Here is a 19,297-nt window from a genome sequence, read left to right on the forward strand (position 1 = left end):
AAGTAATAATTTTGTGCAGGAGGGCAGCTCAGGGCCCTCAGCAAATAACAGCACAGCCCCCCCCCCCCCCACTCCTTACAGCCCCACCCTAAATTGTTGCACATTAAAATATGGTGCACACCCCTTTCCTTCCTTCCATCTGACTGTGCACCCAGGGATCTAAAGGGATGAGACAATGGCCAATAAATCGATGAACATCCCCAATAATGCTACACAAAATTACCCCATCAGTAGATTGCAATTAGTGGTTGAAACATTTGGACACTCAACTTAATAAACAAACCAATCAAAATTTTATACTAGTCCCCAAAAATGTTTAACCAACGAATTAGAAAATGGTAATATAAAACTTTGGGGACTAGTGTAATAAACAGCCTAGTATCACCTCCCTCCCTGGTGTGCACCTCTATATTGTTATCATAACAAGGACATTTAGGTCCATAAGTTGTACAAAATTAAAAATCTAACAAAAATTGTAATTAATAAAGAAGAATAAAACAAATAAAATTCAATTTTAGCGCATTTTTTTCTGCTTAATCTGTCGAGAAATAAGGAAATTTGGTCGAACCATCAAAGCACATATTTACATTCAAAATTTTGTATTACCTGCACTGCAAATCGAAATTTAAGAATGGTTTACAATGCGTAAATTTTAGAATTGCTTCGGTTCTACAAGTAAATTACTGAATTCAGCTGAAGGCATTATAATCAGATCTTCAAAATTAATCATTAAGATTTCATTTACTCTCACTGCTAAAATCATTTTAAGATTTATTAGAAAATTCTCGATACTCAATGTTAAACCTACTTTTTAAAGCAACCATGGAGAAACCTTATGTCATTTTAAAATATTTGAGACATTATGAAATAATTGTCTGATTATTTTTTGCTTTCACACAAAGTGCCTTTTGAGCCCTAACTCAGTATCCAATGTAATCTAACTTAAAATTACCTAATTAATAATCAAACAAACGTAAAATTAAACGCGTCCATTACGTTTGATTTATTTAAAAATAAGGGGAAGATGATTTGCTGTGCTAAACAAAGTACATCGTGTAAAAGCGCCAATTATTTTTTTTGTATTTCTTAACAATGAAAACCTTATTTCCAATATGGCTTCGAAACCGATTAAATCTGCTGGATAAGAACCAGAAAAATCACGTATTGCATCGAATTATAGACAACTTTCCACAAACATTTAAATAATAATCATAACATTGATACCAATTTTGTTAGACCTCGGGGCTAACAAACTGGAATTAATCTTTTACTTTTACTATACGCAAGAAGCTGTCTATAATACGATGCGATAAATTACTATTATCTATCTACCAATTAATTACCTTAGGTCCGGAGGAGGACTCAGTAGAAGACGACTTTTCCTCTGCCTGTGAGACAGAGGCGGAGCTCCTGTGGCCAACCTCCTCAGCCTGGGAGGGGGAGGAGCTCCTACTGGGGGAGGAGTTCCTGCTCTGCCCGGCCTTCACGCCCTCCTCAGTGTCAGAGACATCTGCGCAAAATTGCCGCGTTTTTATATGAATTTTGAATAATTAAAAAACATAAAAATAAAGTTGTTATATTTATAAGTTCAAGGAGGTAACTGAAATAAAGAAAAACTATTTTGCCTTTAACTTCAATGCCTGTCAAAATTATCATTGGGTATTTTTAGATAACTGCATTCTACTAAAAACAGTCTTTTATTTAAAAACAAAACAGGGCGTTATCCTCTTAGAATTTTTTTTTTTCAATTTTGAAAATTTGGTTAAACACCACCCCCCCCCCCCCCCCCCCCCGACAACGACGAACAACTATTTTAGGATAGGCTAGGGAGCCGAGCGCTGCGGCTAGGCAGACAAGGGGGCCGAGCTCTGCGGCTAGGTAGGCTAGGGAGCCGAGCGCTGCGGTCAAAGTTCATAGTTCGCTGTCGGGGCCCGGGAGGTACTTAAATTTTCAAAATTTAAAAATAAAATTCTAAGAGGATAATACCCAAAACAGTTAAATACATAAAAACGCACTAAAAAAAGATTCCATTAATTGCTTTAGATTTAAATGACCTATTGAATTGGACTAACAATAAAACAATCTTGTTAATTTAATTTGTTTCTATTTGGTTGTTTTGACTTATTTTCGTTTTTACTCTATATTTGTTATTTGTTCGTTTGTCTGACTGTAATATTTGCTGAGCTTCGATTTTAGAATCATAATTACACATAATAAATACAAAATGTACAACCTAAAATCACTCGGCTAAAGAGCTAAAATATTTTATACAACTTCTTATAAATAAAGAACCTGCCTAATAAACATCAAATGTGAAAAAATTGTATAATTAAAATGCAACAAATAACTTGAAGAAAAACTATTTTGTAATTATAATACTTTGTTTATGAAAATATAATTTGGTAAATGTTTAAATTTTGCATGTGTGCATATCATTGCAAAAAAAAAACATCAGGGATAAACGAATATTAGGTCTCAAAAATAATTGTGTTTTTTTCCATTTATTTACGTCGAAATTTTATCGTTTTCTTTATGACCTTAGTTTTCATTGATACAAAAATTCCAGATTTTGGTATCAATAAAATTCAATAATTGTTTGTAAATAATATCAACTATTATTAAAAGTAGTGAGTTTTTTTTATGTCTGAAGCTACAGATTTTAGTAATTATTGAACTGAATGAGTTATCCTCTTTAGGGAAGATTTACATAGGTCCCTTGATGGTTTCAGGCAGTTTTTTTTTATAGATTTCAAGATTTGGATTGTTTTAGGCTATTTTTCTGTACCTTGGAGCCTAGGCTATTGTCTATCCCAATAACCCTGGTAAAAAGAAGTTAAATCAGCAGGAAACATTTCTAGGCTTAATCATCAAAATTCTTTTAAAAGTAAATTCTTGTAAAATGAAGAAATTATGTTTCTTATTACAATTCCCAGTTAACCCAATGTGCTGTTGTTTTATCAACATTAGATTAAGGCAAGTTAGCAGGAATCCTAAGGGATAAGACAATTGTCGATAAATAGATATAATTCTACAGATCCAATGATTATAAAGAAACCTACCCCTTCTGTAGATTAAAATTATTAGGTATTATAAGTTTGTCACCAACCAATCTAATTTCTATATTCAAAGTTTTTGAGCCAACGAATATAATAAAATGGTTAAGAACTTTGTGTAACGATGTAATTTCCAATCCAATGTCCCCTCCATCCCTGACAAGTACAAGTATGCTCTTCTAACTCAACGCATTGATGACAATTAAAAATATATGAACAATTACTACTAATTTTTAGTCAACATGAAGATTTTAGGCCTAACTGGGACATTTCATTTTACGATTTAAGTCATCGAAACAACAATCCAAATAAATTTACAATTTTCATGCTTTAAAATGAAAATTTATCATAAAGAGAAATTTCATATTTACGATGAAAATTAGTCAGACGATTGTTTTATTTCTGCAGGTAAACAGGAATAGGTATAAATGCAGGAAAAACTGGTGGAAAAGTTAAAAGAATAGTAGTTTTCTTTGAATAAAAATAAAAGAATCTTTAAAGAGCAACTTAAATTTTTTTTTTAAAGTTTTAGCTGTACTTTTCCAGGGATAAAAGGATAGAAAATGGACAATATATTCAACTTTCTTTAAAGTCTAATGTTCGAAATTTTGTCATTGGTACCTCTTTTTAATTAAGAAAAGAATAATGTGTAGAATGTAGATTAATGTAAGTCGTATTGTCCTCTCCCTCCCTGACTTTTGTGAATATTTGACAGCGTCATAAGGTTGATGATAAATGTTAAAACTTAACTCCCCCCCCCCCCCCCCCCACCACCACCCCTCCACAACATTTATAAAGATTCTTTTTAGTTCTTTAAACACACACACATCCAGGGAGGAAGGTGGCCATTGATCTGTTTCTTACACTTGTCTCCAAGGATTTTTTATAACGTTTTCTTATTCGTTGGCTTAACAACTTTGGGGACTTATATTGAATTTTGTTTGGTAGGTTCATTAAGTTGAGTGTCCTAACGTTTCAACCACTAATTGTAATCTACAGAAGAGATATTTTTGTGTACCATTATTGATATAAGTAAATTGTTCGGTAATTGTCTTATCGCTTCAGATTCCTGACAAACATCATACACACACAAACAAACATATATGAACCTCTTTTAAAGCCGTCTCTTGACTTTGGGGTCCTTGTTCACTTTTAGGAGAGGGTACTTTGAAAACTAAAATTATTTTAATAATGTTTATATACATATTTCTATGGATGAAAAAGATTGGCCTTTCAAAATTTGCTTTATTAAATATCAATTTTTATTCTAGTTATGACTTTTTAGCTATAGTAAAAAATTGTACAAAATAAGTTAGGTCCCCTCCCCAAACACACACACACACACAAACACACACAACGTCGTCGAATATACTAACTGTAAACCATTATCATGTGTCTCTACACCATTGCAAAGTTGGGTATACGTTTATTGTAGGATGGTTACTAAAGGGTATAATGCAAAGATTGTTGCACAGAATCGCAGCAAAGCACATAGGCATTTTGGTTGTCGCTTTAGCCCGCTTCATAATCATTTTATGAGTGTGTGTGTGTGTGTGACATACAATAACAAATAGGCTGGCCCGTAATATTAATCAAATAGGTTTGGTTAGAACGGCCCAAAATGTTTAGAGTATTATTTTTTTAGTTTTAAAAAGGTTAAATTTAAAATTTCATGAAATAAAGTGACAATAACTGACATATTATCGATGTGTCTTTCTAAAAACTATTTGCCTAATCTTATTTTAATAATGACATCATGGCTAAGTCTTATGTTAAGATTTAATGATACAAAAACCATTAGATTTTTAAAAATTTTAATCATATCTGACCATTCTATTATTAGATAGCAATGTTAAGTATGTGTCAGAATAGATGAGAGGGGTGTCCCCTCTCCTCTTAAGGACTGACATATTACATATCCATAAAATGAGGGGGGGGGGGAGATATTCTTTGATTCTTTTTTACAGAAAAGGAGCCCCCCCCCCCCTTCCATCTTAAACTTTGGTTAATGCAGTGAAAAATATTCTAAATATAAAACCAAGGCAATCTTACACACCTAACCAATAATGCTTTTTTTTTATCATAGCAACTTGAATTATAGGTTGTACAACCTTCAAAACATTTTTAAATCACCAAAATAGGTCGACCTTTTCAAGGCGCTAGGTATACCTAACTTTCCTATCAGGATAAGTCCTTAAAATAGTCAAATTAAACCTATGAAATAAATATCTTTATCTTGCATGATATATTTTCACGCCAATTTTCATCTCCCTCCCTGCATATTTACGAAGTTCTAGCTTAGATTAATTGAAAAGCTCGTAGATACTTTCAAGGATTATAAACTAAAGGATGAATAGGAAACTGGTCCCCAAAGTTTTATGATAACACTTTCTTATTCGTTGGATCAACAACTTTGGAGACTTTTAGTGAATTTGATTGGGTGGTTCATTAAATTGAGCGTTCAAACGTTTAAACCATTAAATCTAATCTTAAGAAGTGGTCATTTTGTGCATCATCATTTGGGATATGCATCAATTTTTCAGCCTTATCACATTAGATTCCTGCGATTTTATCATATTTTAATGTGAAAATGGTAATAGGTAAAGAATTTATTGATTGAGAATAGTCACCATAAACAATAAAAAATTGTATGTTATTACCTAAGTGTATTAAAACCAAACGAATTTTTTTTCTTCAGTAGTTTAAGTTTTAAGCAATTTTTTCACAACCTTTATTTGTAAGATCTTTGTTTTGAGATATAAGCTGGTTGCATATAGAATATTAAACTTAAATTTTGGGTCATGTCTTATTCTTTAGATACTGTTTGTATGTTTATTTAATTTTTCAGGGTTATTAATACAAGGATAGGGTTTTAAAGGGATACGACAATGGTCGATAAATTGATGTACCTCCCCAATGATTAGGTATCCCTTTCTGTTTAATACAATAAGTGGTTGAAACGTTTGGACACTCAACTTAAAGAAACAACCAAACAAAGTTCAACAAAAGCCCCAAAAGTTGTTAGGATAACGAATAAGAAAAAGTTTTTATAAAACTTTGGGGACTTGTGTAATAAATAACAAACAACTAGTAATTCAATACAAAGCCTCTAGGTGTATCTATGGTTGTTCTATTTTGACAACCTGCAGGAACCTTGAGTACCACGTTGTTGTTTATACATCAATGCATAGAGAATTATAATTACATTTTTAAAATCAATGACAGGGAACCATTTTATAATGAATTGTATTGTTAAGACTGATAATTTCATTTTCTCGTATTCATTCGAATCCGGTGGATAGGAACCGGTTCTCATCCATACGAAAAAACTATGTCTAGCATCGTATTATATCCAGTTTTCTACGAATATAGAAATGTACAATCATAAGATTAAAACCAGTTTTTTTAGCCGGTGCCTCCGGCACCTCGGGGCTAAAAAAAATAGTTTTAATCTTATAATTGTACATTCTATATCCGCGGAAAGCCGTTTATAATACGATACGAGAAATAACTATTACTATATTCAAAGATAAGACAGTTAATTATATTGGTCTTCAAAGTTTTATCAAAACTGTTTCTCATTTTTGGTATTTTTATTTAAAATTGATTGATTGGTTCCAAATACTATTTTCCAAAGTTTTCTCAATTCATTTGAATCTACAGAAGGCTATTATTTCTTTTTTTATCATTTATTGTCCATTGGCCTATCCCTTCAGATCCCTGTATTTAAATTATGTAGAGATAATAGAAACCTATATCTACAACAGTTATATAAAAATATTTGTTTTTTACATTTGTATCTCTTTCCCACTTACAAATCTGTATGCTTATTTTTTTTCTGGTGTTACAAGTACTACTACAAGTTAGGTACATGTCAGGGGCCGGGGGGAGGGGTTTCCAATGCAATATTTTGTCTTTGGTAGCTTGAAAATATAGGAATAAGACAAATTATTATTCTCTCCTAGGGAGGGAGAGGTCATTGGGCTGTTTGTTACAATAGTTTCTAAAGTTTTATTAAACCTTTTCGTATTCTCAACAACTTTGGGGACTTTTATTGAATTTAGATTTTAGTTGGCTCATTAAGTTGAGTGTTCAAAAGTTTCAACTCCTAATTGTTTACTATAGAAGAGATCATTTTGCGTATAATCATTGTGGATTTGTTTCAATTTATCGGCCATTGTCTTACCCCTTTAGATCCCTGCTTATATTCTTATTCATTTAATATTTGTATAGAAAAATATTACAAAAATGAGAACTTTAATTCCATTTTAAATGCCATCCATACCATTATATAAAAAAAAGTAAGTACCATTTAGATAAAATTTGAACATGCATTTAAACGTTGTTTTTATATCAAGTTTCAATTTAAAATGTTTATTCAAGCTTTTTAATCTTAGTTTTTTTGTCTCATATAACGCACAAAAGAAGAAAAGATATAAAAAAGAGAATATTTTCATCTAAAATGGATGATTTTTATAAATTATGAATAAAAATAGAAAAAGTAATGAAAAAGTTGGAGGCATAAAAGTTTTTTTGTCAATCGTCATTTCTTTCATTTGTTTGGCTTAAAAACTGGTTGGTTGGTTCAAACAAGCATTTCCAAACTTACCAATTAATCATAATTTGAGATGTATCATCCATTGTCTTATCCCTTAATATCCCTGCCGTTACACGAACCTAACCCTTTTATTGTTATATGTTTCATGATAGGAATGTAATCTTTTCATTTTACACATTTCTCACATGAGACATTCACCAAAATGACCTGTTGAACGAAGGAGAATTGCGTTAAAATAATGTTATCGATATAGTTAGAAAGTCGAAAAGTTGCTCTTTTCAGGGAAGTGTCTATAATATGATAACCAGTTCCCAGGGATCTAAAGGGATAAGACAAAGGCCGATAAATTATTGTACATCCCCAATGATGATAAACTAATTATCCATTCTGTAGATTTCAATTACTAGTTGAAACGTTTAGACAATTAATTTAATGAACCAACCAATCAATATTTAATAGAAGTCCCCAAAGTTGTGAAGCCAACGAATTAATAAAATGTTATCATAAAACTTTGGGGACTAGAATAATAAACATTCCATTATCCCCTCCATCCCTGCCAGTCGACATAAACACAGCCAATGCAAGTCAACACAATGCCATCCAGGTTTAACCAGGATCTCTGCCTAGCTCATTTGCTGCAACTTGCAATTACATGAAAAAGATAGGAAGAATTTTTTCTTGACCATTTGGACTGCAGAGCTTGCTTTTTATCATACCTAGATAATTTACATTTGTACAGGGTGTCACAATAACATTCTTTTGCGGTAATTGTTTTAAAATACAGGGTACAACAAAACTTAATTATGCTCCAGCAGTGAGGAGTTCTGGTTTGCAAAATTTTAGTCAAATTTGAAGAAAAAAATAAAATGGGATTAGTCATTAAATTAGCTGATTTGGGGATTTTTCAGTTTAATTTTTCTGTATTTTGTTAGCTTATGTAAAAAAATGTGCCATAATTAATTTTTGGTCACCCCACAAAAATGCACATATACACCATACAGGCAGTTTTTTGCACAAAGAAAAATAATAATGCAAATTTGCAGTGCAAATTATATTCTAATTTTGTTTTGCATAATCTGAGTTCTGCAAGAAATGTGCTATTTCTAACATCATTCGATAAGGCTGACATATGCAACCATTTTCCAGGCAGTTTTAAGATTACAGGGTGGCTTGATTTACGTTTTCTTTGTAAAAATCAGAGATATAAAACAAAATTTCCTCTTCTGTGGATTAAAACTATTGGTAGACACTCAACTTGAAGAACCAACCAATTATGATCCTTTAAGTCATTAATCCAACGAATATTAAAACATTAATTCAAAATATTAGGAACTAGTAATAAACAAACAGCCCATTGTCCCCTTCATTCATGGTAAAAATACAAATTTTCATGATAAAACAACCAATTTTTTATTGAATTTTTGCATTTTTTTATTAATATTTATAATAAAATTAAATTTTCCCCAAAAATACTAATTCGAATCAGGAAAAATTGATCGAATAAAAAGACCCTGTATTTGGTTTAAATGAAGTTTGGACATAATTTACTCTACATACATTATGTGAAACCAGTTTGTAATTAGATTTAATTCAAATTTTAATATATAAAATTTCATGCAAGGTTTAACAAATTGGGGCATATTAACACCATGTACACATGGAGAGAGAGAACATTGGAGTATTATAGATTATATTCAAAAGCACGTTGTACCATTCGTTGGCTTAAAAACTTTGGGTACCTTCACTTTAATTCTAAAAAACAGCGTGAAGTGCCACAAAAATGACGTCAAACAATAAAATAATAAAAATGTCAATGGTAAATATGAATTTTACCTTTGACAAATTACAATGTATACTAGCCTATCATTGGTCATATAATTGTGTGACGTCATTTTTTGAAGGAACTTTAATTCTAATTCCAATGATACCAACATGGTTTTTGACTAGAAATTTTACTAATACTAGTTAACATAAAGTTAGTGTCTAATCTTTTCAACCAATAATCATAATGGAGAAGTGGAAATTTTGTCTATGGCCATTAGGGATATACATCAATTCAACGTCCATAGTCTTATCCCTTGAGATCCTTGTTCTTTTGGCTGACTTGTTAATAGTGTTGTAAAATTGTGAAGACTTTTCATGTTAAATATTCTAGGTGTGGGCAATATCAGGAAGGGAGGGAATATTGATCAGTTTATTACATTAGTACCCAAAGTTTAAAAATAACCTTTTCTTATTAGTTGGTATAAATATTTTGGTTTTTTTTAAGATTTAGATTGGTTGATTCATTATGTTTTGTGTCCCATCGTTTCAATCACTAATTGTAATCCACAAAATAGGTAAATTTGTGTATCATCATTGGAGATGTACATCAAATTATCGGCAATTGTCTTATCCCTTTAGATTCCTGGGACAATATCATACACAAACTAAGTATTTCCTTATGCTATATAGGTGTGAATCTTTGAGTGCATGTGAGTGTGTGTGTGTGTGAGTATTGATTAAGAGTTTAGATCTAAAAGATTTGGAATGATTCCATAAACTTCAAGTTGATCAAGTCTCTCCCCCACTCTTTTGGTATTGCTTGGAAGTGATCTTTTATTTCGTAATGAAATTACTTTTTCATGCCTTATTCTTATATCATTCCATCCATTAATTTGAAAAATCCTTTGCTTTTATGAAGAAATCTTACTTCTTCACTTTTCTTTTACTGAATGAAAGTAAAAAAAATCTTAATGTAGACGTTAATAAACTAGCTCCTTAACTGTCAGTAATGATAATATACCTTTATGAGGGGAGGTTGGGGGATGTGATCCCCAAAGAAAACTTGGTAAATTTTGTGAGGATTCCAATATAAATAGATAGATAGTATTGGAATCAATTTTCCAACCGATAAAAGATGAATTCAACTTTGAAATTAATCTTATATTCAAATCAAATCAAATGAAAGTTTAAAAAGATAAGAAGTAGCTCTGCGCCCAACCCAGGGAGGGAGGGGACATTGGGATGTTTCTTACAGAAGCCCCCCCCCCCCCAAAGTCTTAAAACTTTTTTATTGAATGTTTATTGGTTGTTTTATTTAGTTGAGTGTCCAAACGTTTCAATTACAAATTGTAATTCACAGAAGGGGTAATTAGGTGTATCATCATTAGGGATGTACATCAATTTATCAGCCATTTCTTATTCCTCTAGATCCCTGCACCCAACCCCTGTACTAAGTTGACATTATGTTATCATTTATGTCGACAGCAATTCATCATTTTATAGAAATTGTAATAAAAATGGAATATGGTTGACTTTCTTAATGTCGAATGGCTCTAGACAAAATATTTTGAAGGCGAGGCTTATCAGAACGACCGTTTAAGCGATATTAAGAAGTAATGTATTTTTTTGTCTGCTATGGTCCCGCTTTTCACTTTACCGATTAAGTCTAACTTTTGGGAAGCTTTCTTTAAGTCCTAAGAAGGCCTTATTTTAAAAATTTAAAACTTAAGATGGTAGGTATTAGGCTATTTTTCTGCCTCCTTCAACCCCCCTAGTTATAGATGCTAGAGACGCAGCCACTAATTTTAAATTAATAAATATCTAAGTAAAAATCAAGTAGGTACTTTTAAGATACAAACTTGTAACGAACACAGAAAAGTAAAAATCATTGCAATTAAATAAACAATTTAACTCTGAGAAGGAAATCTAAGCGGGTAATTTCATTTCAAGAAAAGAATAACAAAATGATTTTTACAATTTCAATTTTATCTTCCTCTTTAAATTCAACTAGCGGACGCGCTTCTAGCATCAAGCAGCTCTGTATATTCGAAGGAGTATTAAAACCAACCTAAAAGTAAAAGTTTAATAGACTAAAACCATGCAGGGACCTATAAGAAGCTTCCATAAAATGAAGAACTCAATCGGTTTAGTTTACTACTAATATAATAGAATTTTGGTTTTAAAACGAAAAAATTTTAAATCAAATTTTTAAGACATCAATCTCAATCATTTTGTATGTTTGGTTTTTTAAATAGAGGCCAATTAAAAGAAATTTTATGTAAGTCACTTTTATGGACCTAAAGACAGTCCCAAGTTATATAATACTAGCGGCTACGCCCCTATAGGCCTCTAGTGGCACTTTAAATGTTTTTTTTATATTTAAAATATGTCTATGTATTTCGATTTTTTGTGAATTCTCTTGGGAGGGTGGTGGTACCCTCCCCCAAAATAGTTAAAAACCTTCCCGGGACATATGAGAATCTACCCTGTTAAGGAGAACCCGATCGGTTCAGTGGTTAGCGAGATCCTTCGGTACAGACACACAGACAAACAAGCAGACAAACATCCTGTTACTTTAGTATATGGATATATAAGTTGCAATATTGTAAATCATTAAGGGGCTCAGCCTCTTAAAATTTGTTATCTTAATTTCTGTGTGTAAATATTTTTGTGGGATTTTAGGTGTGTTTATGTGTGTGTGTGTGTATGTGGGTGTGTGGCTGGTTTATGGAAAGCTGGGAAAGGTATTGTCAGGTCATAACACAGGTCATATAACTACATCTCAGGGATTGAAGGATTAGAAAGTTTGGTAACTGTGTTTAGTCCCCTAGAAAAATGTGGATAGATGTCACCGCTTTTGGCCTACCTATTCTATTGATGTCATAGTAGAGGGAAAGAGAAAGTTTCTAGGGGAAGAAACACCCTAGAAAAGAGATAGGGTACAGGGTATTTCCTGGCGTCAATAGAAAAGGTATGCCAAAAGCAGTGATATCTATCCCCATTTTTATGGGGCGCTATAGACAGCTACAAAATTTACTTTTATTTTACTATTGTTTAAACATATTTTAACATAATATTGTCACAATTTGTTAAGCATGACCAATATATGTTCCATTAAGGAAAGTTTGTTTTTTGATATTTAAAGAAGTAATATAAAATCTTGTCTGCAGAGGGTTAAATTTGGTATATGCTAATTTTTGAATTTCGTAGTAAAATATTAGATCACTAGGTGTCTACTTTTAAAATTAGGATAAGGTATTTTAAAAAGTATAAAAGAATTATTATTTACTTAAACAAAAGCAAACTGTTAATCTTAAAAAATGTTTAATTTTTTAATATAAATTAGTGTTAAGCTATCAAAGTCATAAATAATTTTAAAAACATAATATTATAAACACTTCCATTCTTTATTAGATCAATATCTAGTAGCATAGTATATTTACTTCCACTTTAATATTTTTGGCCTGTAAGGCTTTCTAAGTTATCAAATAGACATGTTAATTTAAAACGGTCAATGTATTTGATAATAAATAAAAATATTGCTTAATTTATTAATTTCTAAGTAACTATACATTTTTTGAAGACAAGGATTATGTTAAAAGTAGGCTTGACCGGTAGAAAAAATAGAGAACTATGTCAAAAAGTTTTATTTTATCTATAGGCGTAGAAAAAGACAATTAATTGCACATCTATATACTTCGGAAAAATTTCTTCCAATCTTGGATTTAATAAAAATCAGCGGAAAAGCCGTTTTTTTAAGGAAACGAGAGCCCGCTTTGCCCTATCTTTGAGATTATATGAACGAGATGATGTTAAGGTTTGATAATCTAATGAGAAATTTTTTCGTTCACAGTCCCTTTAACTATATTTAAATATCCATTTCTCCCTACTAATGTTAAAGGAATAAAGAGGCACATTACACATTCCTCTCCTGAGTACATCAGAATCATTACACCAAATCAAATTCATTTTAATTAACAAAATTTTATTTTACCATTCTAATATGCACGGATCTAAAGGGAAGAGACAATGGTCGACAAATTTATGTACATAACCAATGATGACGAACAAAATTCTGTAGATTACAATTAGTGGTTATAACGTTTGGACACTTAACTAAATAAAACAACAAATCAAAGTTCACAAAGTTGTAAGAAAACGTTTTTATAAAACTTTGGGGACTGGTGTAATACACAGTGCTTAAATTCAAGCCAAATAATATCAATAGTTTACTGAAGAACTTTCTCCTAGATTAGTACAGTTATCAGAATCTACTGGCTTTTGTTGATAAAATACCAGCTCAAAATATTAACAGAGTAAAGATATAGAGCTGGGACGTAGGGGACATAGGACAGATTATTACACTAGGTCCCAAAGTCTTAAATAACATTTTCTTATTTGTTTGCTTCACAATCTTATATAGAATTTTGCTTGTTTGATTCATTTAGTTGAGTGTCTAAACGTTTCAACCAATAATTGTATTCTACAGAAGGGATAATTTTGTCTATCATCATTGGGGATGTACATAATTTTATCTGCCATTGTCTTATCCCTCTTATCTTTAGATTAGGGTGTAAAATAGATGAATTTATCATAAGGAAATAAAGATATTTATATATTTAGTGTAATTATAAAACCATTATCAACTTATATTACTTTTATTTCCGTCAAAGTGTCGGAATTATACAGGGATCTTAAGAGATAAGGCAATGCACGAAAATTGATGTACATCCCCAATAATGATAAACAAAATTACCTCTTCTGTAGATTAAAACTATTGGTTAGTTTAAACCAACTAATTAATATTTGATAAAAGTCCCTTAAGTTTTAAAGCCAACAAATGAGAGTATCTTTTAATAAAACTTTGGGGACCAGTATAATTTACAGTTCAATGTCAACTTCTTCCCTTGAATTAAAAGATTTTCGGGAAGTAAATGAAAAGTACATCAAACTTTTTTTATTGGATTTCCCAATCACTTTGTTATGTGTGAATACTTAAATCTATTTTAATGTGACTTTAATGATAAAAGTTTGAATGAGTTTACATCATTTGGCTTTAAAAATTCACCATTAAGATTACTTAAGTGTCTTTTAAATTATATTCATTTACAAATAAAAAAAAACTAGTTGTTCAAGATACTTTTAGATATCAGTGGAGCTTTTTCTCTCTCTAATATTTATAAATCGTCAACAAACAAAGAAATTAATTTACATTTGTCTGCAACTAAAAAAATAACGAATTGTATTTTTTCCGCTGCTTTGGAATAATGTGTTCTTTGCTGAAAACCAAATGCTAATCCCCTTACCATAGGTTATTGCAATAACTGAAAAAAAACAAGGATGGCAACAATCATAAAAGTGGAGCTCTCGAAAATTAAGAAATAATTATTCTCGTATTCATTCGAATCCGGTGGATAGGAACCGGTTCTTATCCATACGAAAAAACTATGTCTAGCATCGTATTATATCCAGCTTTCTACGAATATAAAAATGTACAATCATAAGATTAAAACCAGTTTTTTAGCCCGTGCCTTCGGCACCTCGGGGGCTAAAAAACTGGTTTTAATCTTATAATTGTACATTCTATATCCGCGGAAAGCTGTTTATAGTACGATGCGAGAAATAACTATTATTGCATTTAATTTATGTGTAGCAACTTAGAGAGAGAGGACACAATGGGCTGTTTTTACACTAGTCCCAAAAGTTTTATAATTACGATTGCCTACTCGTTGCCTTAACAACTAACTTTGGGGATTGATTGTTTCATTCAGTTGAGTGTTCAAACGTTTCAACCACTGATTTTGATTCACAGAGGGAGTAATTTTGTGGAGGATATACATCAATTTATCGACCATTGTCTTATTGACTTATAAATAGAATGTTGAAGCTCTAAAATCAGCAAAATATGCTAACCGTCTGCTATAAGACAACACTGTGAAGTTCCTAATTATAGAAAAGATTTGCATTTAAAAGCAAATTCCAGAGCTCATTTGTAAAATAAGTTTGTGGTGAGAGTAGTGATTGTTTCATGCACATACAAAGATATAGGGATAGGGAAATAGAGGATAAAATTGTTCTCCAGTTAAATATCATGAGTATAAATTTCAAGCTAAAACTTCGAAGTTTCATAATGATTTTCAATATTACTTAAGTAAGGTTATTATGAAACTTTTGGATTTTTAGTTATTTTTCTCATCGTATCATAGACATTTTTTCGCGGATAATAAAATGTAAAAATAAAAAAAATTATTGGCCCTGAGAGGCCAAATGCCTAGGCCAAAAAACAGTGATTAAAATTATCTCCAATACGATACGATACATGCTTTTTCAGTATGGTTCGTAACCTGACTGGAAATATTTTTCAGCACATGTACCCTTCATTTTACTCGTGTGTATAGATTTGAGAAAAATAGTTTCCTGTTATTTATAATAATAGCTACAGTAATTATGCAATAGCTTTACTATAACTCTCAATCATTTACTTTGTATGTACGTTTGTACGTCTATTTCATTTGCAATTATAAGCTATTTAGATTAAAACAATATTTCCTTCAAGTACAGAAAACAAAAAAGAAGAACTAGGTAAATGAAAAGTTTTTTATAGACTAAAACTCAGGGAGGGATGGTACAAGGGTCTGAAAATTAAGCTAGTACATCAAGCTTATAAACACGTTCCCTCATTCGTTAGCTTAAAAACTTTGGGTACTTGTATTAATCTTGATTGGTTGGTTTAAACCAGCAGCTTTGTAACTTTTCAACCATTAATTAAAAATCTACAAACAATAAGTCATTTAATTCATTGTTTTAAAAAGTTTTGGCATTTTATCAATCTTGATTGCATAGTTCAAATTAACAGTGTTCAACCAATATTTTTGTTCAGACTCATTGGGGATGTACATCAATTTATCATCCATTGTCTTATCCCTTAGGATCGCTGACTAAAACTAAACTTTAGTTAAAAGAAGTATGCATAGCATTACAATTTCTACCTAACTTGTCACCAGAGGACATTTACTTCTCTGTTAAACTTGGACGCTTAAAGTTGACTTGTAATTTCCCTAGTTTATATCGACAAGTCCAATACTTATAAATTGTGAACATTAATATTACTGTCCACCAGGGATCTAAAGGGATAAGACAATGACCGATAAATTGATTACATCCCAAATGATGATACACAAAATTGCCTCTTCTGTAGATTATAATTAATAACCAACCAATCAAAATTCAAAAAAGTTGCTAAGCAAACGAATAAGAAGCGGTATTATAAAACTTTGAGGACAAGTGTAATAAACAGCCCATGTCCTCTCCTTCCCTGGACAAATCCCTCTCTCCCTGTATTTATTTGAGAAAGTAAAATGCAATAAAGGTAAATTACTGTTTGGGAGCCATTAACCTCACCAACCTTTTTTTCTTATTTCACATGATGGTATTTGTATGTTTTTTTCCCTCAACTATTTGAAGGGACATCTTTTTAGTTGGAGTTATAAGTTGCCAAATCAACACTAATTAACAAAAAATATTGTAATTTTAACAATTATTAAAATTTAATTCATAATTCTTTACATTTGAATAACCTGAAAGTAATCTGAATTATTATCAGTGATCTAAAGGGATAAGACAATGGACTTTAAATTGAGTTACATCCCAAATAATTATAACAAAATTATCTCTTTTGTCGATTAAAAATATTGTTTGACACTTCTAGTTAAGAACCAAAAAAATCAAAATACAATATAAGTACAAAAGTTTTTCAGCCAACGAATATCTAAAGTGGTTATAAAACTTTGGGTACCAGTGTAATTTACAGCCCAATGTCCCTTACATCTCTGATTATCTCGCACTGACCTATCACTGTACTCCCTGTAAAGTTTTAAATCCCATGAAATATTGTTGATGTATTGTTGTTTCTAAAGAATTATGATGTAAAGGGGATTAGAAGTTAAGAGGGAATAAATCATATCTACCATAGTAGCTGGTTGTTTTTGTTAAATAAGATCTTAAAAATTGTAATCTCCTTTTTGGGTAATTAGTCCATTGCAAAGTAGGTAACTGGACAAAGTGTCTCAAAAATCAGCCATGTGACGTCATAAAAATGAGGGAGATGAAAGGAAAAGTGAGAAAGAAAAACCCTAAAGAAGAGATGGATTATCCCACATTTTTTGAGACAACTTTCCCAGCTACCAAAGGAGGGGTATTTCAACCCCAAACCAAGACCTTACAATACCTATAGGCAAAGCCCTAGAGGCTAGGGACTGATCCACAAGTGTTTCATTAAATACATGTTTATTGTTTAAACTCTCGCCAACCCAATGTAATAACCTTTCCACCTTTGATTCTTAGAATAATATAATGGTAGTTTAATTTTTTTTCAACTCAAAATCGTCATGTTTTAGTTTTGAGTTTTATACAGTTAAAATGTGTACCTCAAAAATAATTTATAACATACAAGTACTAATATTTATCTATGACATCGTAATATAGTCAGCTTTCCGCGGATATTAAAATAAAAAAATAATAAGATTAAACCAGGCCCAGGCAAAGAAAACTGGTATTGATTTTATGATTTTTATCTTAATATTCTTGAAAAATTTCTGTAATACGATGCTATACATGAATATTCAGTATGGCTTTGAACTGGTTCTGATCCTAGCGGATATTAATTAAGACATACTGGAAAAACTTTTGTATTAGTATTAATTTGTTTTCTCGTATTCGTTCGAATCCGGTGGATAGGAACCGGTTCTCATCCATACGAAAAAACTATGTCTAGCATCGTATTATATCCAGCTTTCTACGAATATAAAAATGTACAACCATAAGATTAAAACTAGTTTTAATCTCATAATTGTACATTCTATATCCGCGGAAAGCCGTTTATAATACGATGCGAGAAATAACTATTATTACAATATTATCATTGTTGAAACAAAATCTTTTATTTTTAATAGAATTTATCTGAATCATTGTGTATGGTATCCTTGTGTACTTTCTACCAGGGATCTTATGGGATAAGACAATGGATCATAAATTAATGTACAACTCCAATTATGATAAACAAAATGATCCCTTCTTTACATTAAACCATTGGCGAAAAAGCTTGGACACTGCTGGTTTGTACAATACAACCAATTCAATGTTTAACATAGGTCCCCAAAGTTTTAAAACTTTGAGAACTAGTATGATTTTCAGTTCAATGTCCCCTCCCTCCCTGATTTTTACTACAATGCAACGCAACATAAAATAAAAGCAAGGGTGAATTTGTATTTTTAAAGCAAAGCTGACTTAAAAATTCATTAATTTTGTATAAATAGCATTGAAATTTAAATTCTGATTATTGAATGAAAGCTTTTCTGCACTAGTTATTGATAGTAGGTAGATGTTATTATTTTTACAAACAGAATATTTGTTTGCCAGAGCCTTTAATATGAGCTGAAACTTTTTACAAAAGGTAAGATTCATAAAACAATTATAAATCTATCTACCAGTCATAGTCATTAATCTTTCAACAGGTTGATTATTGTAAGCGATCATACTAATTATTTTCAAAGACAAATCCTAGTTGTAGATATGCTACGCTGCCACCGGGCCGTGTAGAGAAATTTAGAAGTTTAAAGATTTAATCACGAGGAGTCACCAACTGACGCTTTTTAACAGGGATAGGGGCAAGGGATCTAAAGGGATAAGACAATAGCGGATAAACTGATTTACATCCCCAATGATTATTTATAGAATTACCATTTCTGTAGATTTCAATTTAGGGGACATTGGACTGTAAATTATACTGGTTCCCAAACTTTCACTAGCTTAAAACTTTTGGGTACTTTTAAAAAAATCTCGTTTGGATTGTAAAACTAGAAGTGTCCAAACTTTTTTTTACAAATCTATAGAAGGGTTACTTTAGTTCCATTATTATTGTATA

The 19,297-nt window shown here is 31.2% G+C and overlaps 2 protein-coding genes across 2 annotated transcripts in view; one reads left to right on the top strand and one right to left on the bottom strand.

The window, feature by feature from the left end:
- LOC145322649 (uncharacterized) overlaps positions 1–19,297 on the bottom strand; it is a 124,658-nt gene that overhangs the window by 102,046 nt on the left and 3,315 nt on the right. Inside the window, exon 2 of the mRNA XM_080164824.1 lies at positions 1,344–1,510. Within this exon, the coding sequence (XP_080020950.1) occupies positions 1,344–1,510 (167 nt within the window). The remainder of the gene's footprint in view (positions 1–1,343; positions 1,511–19,297) is intronic.
- The window catches only part of LOC145322650 (protein maelstrom homolog), a 209,714-nt gene that overhangs the window by 31,089 nt on the left and 159,328 nt on the right, over positions 1–19,297 (top strand). The gene's annotated exons all lie outside the window — the stretch shown is intronic.

The sequence above is a fragment of the Acartia tonsa genome, chromosome 6 (assembly GCF_053477335.1).
Source record: "Acartia tonsa isolate MP-2025a chromosome 6, ASM5347733v1, whole genome shotgun sequence".
Lineage (NCBI taxonomy): Eukaryota > Metazoa > Arthropoda > Copepoda > Calanoida > Acartiidae > Acartia > Acartia tonsa.